Source organism: Lathyrus oleraceus, chromosome 5 (assembly GCF_024323335.1).
Source record: "Lathyrus oleraceus cultivar Zhongwan6 chromosome 5, CAAS_Psat_ZW6_1.0, whole genome shotgun sequence".
Classification (NCBI taxonomy): domain Eukaryota; kingdom Viridiplantae; phylum Streptophyta; class Magnoliopsida; order Fabales; family Fabaceae; genus Lathyrus; species Lathyrus oleraceus.
In genome coordinates this window covers 304942482-304951942 of record NC_066583.1, presented here as the reverse complement: position 1 = coordinate 304951942, position 9461 = coordinate 304942482, and the positions used below count along the sequence as shown (strand labels likewise).

Sequence of the window (9461 nt, the reverse complement as noted above, 5' to 3'; positions counted from 1 at the left end):
TTGGAACAAAACCCTTGACAAAACCTGGAGAGAAACCTGACAGAGAACTCAGAGTAACCCCCAGGCAGCTCTGAAAAATTCAATCTGACTCACACACTTTCATTGCCTTGCAAACCCAGCCGTGCCATTTGATTTCAACCGGTCTCTCCCATCAGGTTTGCCTCATTCCCATGATTTTATGCTCTTAATTTGGATCATCTGAATGTATGAGGTATGATGGATGAATTTCATTATGTTTTTGCCCACGGGTTTAATTATGCATGAATGGGTGAAACCTATGCCTTGAATGTTTAATCACATGGTTTCTGAAATGTATGCCACAGGGTTTGAGGTTTCTGAAACCATACTGTTATTCATGAAAAAAATGCTTATCGTGTTTCACTAACCCTTTTGTTGAGTTTTTGTGAGGGCTCACAGACTCTTGCAGAGATGGTTTGCGTGGTTTTCCCACTTTATTTGTGAGATACCCCCTGGAGGTTCATCCCGATTACCTGTACTGACTCACTTTTCTTTGATGGCATTAGCTTGGGAGGTCCATGGGTTTCTTACTCCTTTAATTGTTGTTACTTCAGATCTTCATCCGTGTGGTACTTTTACCTCTTTTCCGCATTTTATCGCTTTCTTAGCTGGAAGACCTCGATAGGAGGCATTTGTTTTCTTTTGTTTATTTACTTCTGAGCCCCTTGTTGGCACATTTACTTTATACATGTTTGTTTTGTATGTGTTTGTATCCCTGCAGGTAGCGCGGTTCCTTCATCAAGGACTGCCTTTTTGCCCTTGAGCATCACAAACCCTAAAACCCAAAGCAACACGTTAACTCCTTCTACTACAGGCGAGTAAGTCTCCAAAGGTCGAGCATCCGGTAGATTGCGTAGTGACGTCGTTCGTCCAAAACCTAATCCATAACCCCATAGTTAGCCGAACTACGTTTTGCTCTGATTCTTAGGCCAGATGAGATACGTAGGCATAAGACGCGATGTCTTAGCGAGCACACATCCCCCCAACCCATAGGTAGCCGAGCTACGAAGACTCTGATTCTCATATTCAGATGAGATACGTATGCAGTGGATGCGACATCCGCGCGAGTCATTTTCATTTAACCCTTTTTTTTTTGTAAACAGCACAAGATAAACTCACACCCTTTAGACGAAAATTACACAAGTGGATCCCGTAGAGTACTACGGATGCGTAGGGGTGCTAATACCTTCCCTTCGCATAACCGACTCCCGAACCCAAGATTTGGTTGCGAGACCCCATCTTGTCCTTTCCTTTTTCAGGTTTACTTCGAGCGTTTCCTTTCCCTCCTTTGGGATGAATAACGCACGGTGGCGACTCTTCTGTCATTTTCTTTCGCCGGTTGTTTTTTCGCGCACTGTATTTTTCAGGTTGCGACACCACCCTAGGGTTAAGGAGCCAAACATGCTATGATCCTTGAGGCAATGCACTTGTGTAATAACATGATGCCATGAGGGATCTTAGGGTCAAAATTAGGGTCTTACACTTACTTAACTTGGCAAAAAGTTGATTCTCTTGCAGTACTGACAGTACAATCCTTAAGTGTTCTCCGTGCTCTTGGGGAGTACGAGAATAAATAAGAATGTCATCAATAAAGATCACCACAAACTGGTCCAAGTATGGTTGAAACATCTTATTCATATAGTCCATGAAAACTACAGGAGCATTCGTCACACCAAAAGGCATTACAAGAAACTCATAATGGCCATATCGGGTTCTAAATGAGGTCTTCAATATATCCGAACTATTAACTCTTATTTGATGATAGCCCGATCACAAATCAATCTTCGAGAACACACAGGCTCCTTTCAACTGATCTAACAAATCGTCTATCCTAGGCAGAGGATACTTGTTCTTAATGGTAACTATATACAACTGGCGATAATCAATACATAACCTCATACTACCATCCTTCTTCTTTACTAATAATACTGGAGCTCCCCACGGTGAGACACTAGGTCAGATGAAATGCTTGATTAACAACTCTTCCAATTGATTCTTCAACTCTCTCAACTCTAGTGGCGCCATGCGATACGGAGAAATGAAGATTGGAGTCGTCTCAGGTATCAGATCAATAGAGAATTCCACTTCCCTTTTAGGAGGAAGAGAGGTGACATCCTCAGGGAAAACTTCCGGAAATTCACAAACGATAGGAATTTGCATAACACTTAGATTATTGCTAGATTCCTTGGTAAGTACCAAGAGAACTGACTTTTCCTTATCAAATAAGAAATTAACCATACCAAACGTACCTTCCAAGATAGTAGTTAATACATCCTTTGGAGTAGTTTCACTAGATGGAATGATATTCAACTTCTCTTCACATCCAATAAACACCGAATTGGCGGAAAGCCAATCCATCCCCAGAACCACGTCAACCTTCTTAAGTGGTAAACAAATAAGATCAATCTGGAAAATTCTACCATTCACCGAGAGTAAACAATTTTCACAAATCAACGGTGTCTCAACCACATCATCCATAGCGGTAGTAACCACCATATGAGGAGACAAGGGAATTGATTGCAAGCCAAGACGCTTCATGCATTGAATTGATACAAAAGAGTGTGTCGCCCCACAATCAAACAATACGAAACAAGGATGATTATTGACGAGACACGTACCAACAATTAAGGCATTGTTGCTCTTAGCCTTCCTTGCATCCAAAGTGTAAACTCGACCGGTGCTCCTCCTCTGCATATGATTCTTATTCTGAGGACATTCCCTAGACATGTGTCCCTCCCTCTGATAAGTAAAACACCTAACTCCACTTCCATCACATCTTCCAAAATGAGACTTCTTCCACACTTGACATTGAGGTGGATGGTTAGGCATGTTGCACCTTTTTTCCTTTGAAAGCCTGAGATCTAGGCCTAAACTGGCTACCTGGCCTCCCTTGGTCTCTCTGTCCATTCCTATATTGATCCCTTTCTTCTTGAACTTTCTTCAAACTGTTCTCAGCCACATAACATGGCCTTAACAATTCAGCATAAGTAGTGAATTCCCTTTGAGAAACACTATGAGAAATTTCACCCCTTAGACCAAACAGAAACTGATCAATCTTCCATATCTCATCCGGTGCGTACGCGGATTATCTAGAATAAGCAGTCATATCTTCGAACTTCTTAGCATACGCAGCTACTGTTATAGTACCATGTCTAAGCTGTTGAAACTCAAACTCTTTCTGAGTCGTCAAAGAACTAGGAAAATACTTATCCAGGAAAATAGTCTTAAAATGCTCCCAATCCCTAGGTACTCCTTGATTGGTCATAAGAGTCGAAGCACTCTCCCACCATCTCACAGTTGGACCCTTCATCATGTGAGAAGCAAACACAACCTTATTCTCTACACTATAATGCACTATCTGAAAAATCATTTCCATGTTGGTTATCCACTCCTGAGCCTTCACAGGATTAGACCCACCATGGAATTCAGGAGGATTCATCCGGAAGAAATCTCGGAAACTACCACCTGCAGCTTCTTGTGGAACCCCTTGAAGATGCAAACCACCATTCCACTCCTACATCATCTGTTGCATGAATTGATTCTTTTGCTGTTGCATCTATTGCACAAACTGAGGCCATTGAAAACCTTCACTACCACTTGGCGGTTCAGAGTCTGAATTCTAGGTCTACCACGACCTCTGCGTCTGTCAGCCATGATCCTGAATATCATACAAATAAGATTAAGTTGATCAGGCTTAATACTATGTATATAACACTAAGGACAATGATGACAACCCACATATGAGGCAAAAAGAAATACTTATAATATTTCATGGCTAGGTCGAGGATACGACCTGCTCTGGTACCAATTGTAACACCCATATATAATATATGTCTAGAATACATATTATACATAGTGTAAACTGGTACATACATACATGCCCAAAAGAAAACATAACATGGCACAAAATGTACACAAAAGTGGCCAAAATAAAACTACTAGGATCTAGATCACTAAACAATGATCCCAAAAATATCTACACAGCAGAAAAGCCATCCAGTCATCAGGTAAGCAAGAGATCACTCTATCTTGTCCTTACCCTTCGCCTGCTCAGAACCACCTGAAAATTAATCAACAACATGGGGTGAGATAATAATCTCAGTGGGTTCCCTATCTTATGGGTCCACTCGGCTCTACAAGGTTTTCTAATAAATATTCAGTTTTTCTATCAATACTCAACCCAAGTCAATAAGGGAACGAAGACTTGAGCGATGGGGAAAGTAACTCGCAATGTATGGCAACATGCATCTGAGTTCTCACAACTCAACCACGATCATTATTCATATCACGAAACATCAATTCCCGAACGAACTTACGTCTAAGCCAGGTCCGATTCATGCATGCTTGTATGATTCGACTTTCGCGGTGGATATCGGGTTCTCTATCTAGCTTAATCCCCAGATCAAGCGACTGTCACCTGTATGGGCCTTTAATCCACTTAGGGTATCTTTCACCATATGGGCCTCTAACCCACTTAGGTGTCCACCGTTCCCCCATGTCCTTCGTGGTTGGGACTCAAACCCAATTGAGGCTCGAATCATCAGTCTCACATCCCAATGCTTACTTATCTAAGCATACCAAATAGAGATGTGCACCATCACAGAAAACATATATTCTGAATACATGATCGGTTCCACAAATCATCGGTTCCATGAACCAAACAAAATCCGTCAATCACAGGTGACTTCTGTAACACCCTTCTACCCAAACGACATATTTAAATAGATTATCAGAGTACAACATGTAGAAGAGTTTACATTTCTTACAACATAACACTTATCGCATCACAACATAAAACATATATTTATTTTATTAAAACTTCGCAGCGGACAACAACACAAATATTATCATTCATCATATAACAATTCATAATAATGTTTCAACAGTATCTCAACAAAGTATCTCAACATATTAGTCATCATAAACAACGTAAATAATAACCAATTATCTATCGAATCCCATAACCCCGGTGTCACATGACCAGAGCATTTGACTCGACTCTGTAGAATAACTCTACACTTATTCTTCAAACCTCAACAATAGCTACTCCTCTTTATCTGCACATTGCTCATCATAGATGAACATAAACACATGCAGAAGGGGTGAGAATTACATTATTAAATAATAATATAACGACAGAAATATAAACATAAATATGCCAACTTAGCTCATCATAATCATCATAATCAACATACTCATGAACATCAACAAAACAACATATCAAATGCAATGCACACACCCATGCGTGACTCAACACGACTCGGTATACCCATTTTGTGACCAACTACAGGATCACCACTCCCAGATTCATCACCATAGAATCCGAGTTCCCCGCAAGGAACCAAGCCTCTCAACAAGCCCGGAGTCAACAACATCATTGGAACTCAGTCCGTTCATCACTAGGCATCGGCCTTTCATGAATGCATGCACACCAAGCATGCATCATAATCAACATAGCAACAACAGCATCATATAGTCATGTTATCATCATCATTAACACATTCTATCACAAAAGCATATCACATCATGCCACATAATCAAACACAGTATTAGCACACTCTACTAATATCTATACCACTCAAAGCAACGGGAAATGATCCCTTGTATACCATGCATCAGCTAAGTTACCTCGCTCAGCCTAAACAACCAAAAACTGCACAACAACAGCCCAGGAAAGACCACAAGTCTGCCCATACGCGTATTGCCTATGCCCATACGCGTATTACCCACGCCTGACCAAATCCATACGCGTATTGCCCATGTCCATACGCGTATGCTACGCGTATCACATTCCCATACGCGTACCAACAGAGACCAAAACACGTTCAAAACATCATCTTCCTCATCCATACGCGTATTGCCTAGTGCCATACGCGTACCAGCAATCTCGTACGCGTATTGCCTAGTGCCATACGCGTATGACCAGAAACCAGATTTCCAGATCTGCAATGGCTTTCTCTGCTACGAGATCTATCCAAATTCATCCTTCCACAGTCCAAATTTCACACAAAATCACTCATATCATCTAATACAAATAGTCCCCTATTCGATTTCACAAATCCTAACATCATTGCATATAATTTCTACGAATTCCTTCGATTAAAATCCCAATTTCGTTCATCCAATATTTCACCATTTTCAGCATATTATTGTTTAATAAGGTTCAGACCCCTTACCTCTTTGGATTGAAGGAAGTTCTGAGCAATCTTTGGCCTTTTCCTCTTCCTTCTCTTTCTCTTCAGCGCTTCTCCCTTTCTCTGACTCTGAAGCAAAATACGTGAAAAAAAACACCCTGAGTTCTCACTTTGGCCTCTTTTATCAAATTCCCCTTTTACCCTTCCACTCTTCATATTCCATTTATTTTATTTATATAATTATTATTAAAATAAATAACATCTATAATAATAATAATAATTCCCAATATTATTTAATAATTCATTTCACCTTCAAATAATCGTATTAAAATAATATTTAAATTAATCTAACAATCTTCGGGGTGTTACAACTCTCCCCCACTTTAGAAGTTTTCGTCCTCGAAAACATACCTCAAGCAAATAGAGCCGGATACGACTCCTTCATCTAATCTTCACGTTCCCAAGTCAAGCTCTCACCAGCTGGACCTCCCCAAACAACTTTCACTAGAGCAATCTTCTTACCTCTCAGGGTCTTCTCTTCTCGGTCATCTATCCGAATTGGCAACACCTCAACGGTCAAATTATCCCTCACCTGGATATCATCCAACTGAACAACATGCGAAGGATCCGCAATATATTTTCTCAACTGAGATACATGAAACACATCATGCAGGTTAGAAAGCGACGGCGGTAAAGCTATCCGATACGCCACTTCTCCAACCCTCTTCAAAATCTGATACGGACCCACAAACCTCGGAGTAAGCTTTTTAGACTTTAAAGCTCTACTCACACCTGTCGTCGGAGTAACTCTCAAGAACACATGATCTCCCTCTTGGAACTCAAGTGCCTTTCTCCTCTTATCATGATAACTCTTCTGACGACTCTGAGAAATCTTCATTTTCTCCTGAATCATCTTAACCCTTTCAGTCGTCTGCTGCACAATCTCAGGTCCGAGTACAACACTCTCACCTGATTCATACCAACACAATGGAGTTCTACACCTCCTACCATACAATGCTTCATATGGAGCCATACCGATACTAGCATGAAAACTATTATTATAAGTAAACTCCACCAACGGCAAATAACTATCCCAAGAACCACTCTGCTCCAACACACAAGCTCTCAACAAATCCTCCAAGGATTGGATAGTTCTTTCGGTCTGACCATCAGTCTGAGGATGATAAGCTGAACTCAACCTCAACTTAGTTCCCAACGCTTTCTGCAAACTTTCCCAAAATCTAGAAGTAAATCTGGGATCTCTATCAGACACAATACTGGATGGAATACCATGCAGCCTCACTATCTCCTCAATATACAACTCTGCCAACTTCTCTAAAGAGTGATTAATCTTCATCGGCAAGAAATGCGCCGACTTAGTCAATCGATCCACAATCACCCAAATAGAATCATTACCTTTCACCGTCCTCGGCAATCCCGTCACAAAATCCATGGAAATGCTATCCCACTTCCATTCAGGAATCTTCAAAGGTTGCATCATACCTGCCGGTTTCTGATGTTCAATCTTTGACTTCTGACAAGTCAAACAGGCATACACGAACTTAGCAACATCTCTTTTCATACCAGCCCACCAAAACAACTTCTTCAAATCTTGATACATTTTAGTTGCACCTGGATGGATACTCAATCCACTCCTATGGCCCTCTTCAAGAATACTCTTTTTCAATTCAGACACCTCAGGAACACAAACTCTACCTTTAAATCGCAGGATGTCATTCTCATCAATCTCAAAATTACCACCATTACCCTGGTTAACCATAGTAATATGATCAACTAGAGCGACATCAACTTGCTGACCATTCCGAATATCTTCCAGAATTCCACTAGTCAACTTCAGCATACCCAACTTTACACTATCAGCGGAAACTTCACAACCCAAACTCATATCACGGAACTGTTCGATTAACTCAAGCTCCCGAACCATCATCATAGACATATGTAGAGACTTTCTACTCAGTGCATCTGCAACTACATTAGCCTTACCGGGATGATAACTCAATTCAAAGTCAAAATCCTTCAGTAATTCTAACCACCTTCTCTGCCTCATATTTAACTCTTTCTGATCAAACAGATACTTCAGACTCTTGTGATCACTGAACACTTCGAATCTGGAACCATACAGATAATGCCTCCACATTTTCAACACAAATACAACAGCTGCAAGTTCTAGATCATGCGTAGGATAATTCCTCTCATGAACTTTCAACTGTCTAGAAGCATAAGCTACAACTTTACCATTCTGCATCAAAACACCACCAAGACCCATCAAAGAAGCATCACAATAGACAACGAAGGACTCACCAGGATTAGGCAAGATCAACACTGGAGCACTGGTCAACCGCCTCTTCAACTCCACAAAACTCGCTTCACAAGCTGCATCCCACACATATACTTGACCCTTCTTAGTCAACTGCGTCAACGGCAATGCCAACTTAGAGAAGCCTTCAATAAATCTGCGATAATAACCAGCTAACCCCAGAAAACTGCGTATCTCAGTAGCAGACTTCGGAGTCTCCCACTGTAATACGGCATCAACTTTAGCAGGATCAACAGAAATCCCACCACTCGAAATCACATGGCCAAGGAAACTCACTTCCTTCAACCAGAACTCACATTTAGATAACTTTGCATATAATTTCTTTTCTCTTAACACCTGCAAAACAATTCTCAGATGTCCTGCATGCTCTTCTTCCGTCTTAGAATATATCAATATATCATCTATGAACACCACAACAAAATTATCAAGGTACGGATGAAATATACGATTCATATATTCCATAAACACACCTGGAGCATTAGATACACCGAACGGCATCACAGTGTATTCATAATGACCATACCTCGTACGGAAAGCAGTCTTCGCAATATCGTCTGACTTCACTCGGATCTGATGATAACCCGACCGCAAATCAATCTTACTGAAAACATGAGCTCCGACCAACTGGTCCATCAAATCATCAATCCTCGGCAATGGATACCGATTCTTGATAGTCACCTTATTCAACTGCCGATAATCGACACACAACCTCATCGTACCTTCTTTCTTCTTCACTAACAACACTGGTGCACCCCAAGGAGAAACACTTGGACGCACAAACTTCTTCTCAAGCAATTCTTCAAGTTGCTTCTTCAATTCAACTAATTCAGTTTCCGACATTCTATAAGGAGACATCGACATTGGACTCGTACCTGGTACTAAGTCAATGGCAAATTCGACTTCACGTTCTGGAGGTAAATCACTTACATCCTCCGGAAACACATCCTGAAATTCACAGACAACAGGCAAAT

At 40.9% G+C, this 9461-nt stretch overlaps 1 protein-coding gene across 1 annotated transcript; it reads right to left on the bottom strand.

Moving 5' to 3' along the window:
- Positions 1 to 1974: 1974 nt before the first annotated feature.
- On the bottom strand, positions 1975 to 2925 carry LOC127080343 (uncharacterized). The gene has a single exon (XM_051020672.1). The coding sequence runs from the start codon at positions 2923 to 2925 to the stop codon at positions 1975 to 1977; it is 951 nt and encodes a 316-aa protein (XP_050876629.1).
- Between the last annotated feature and the right edge of the window lie 6536 nt (positions 2926 to 9461).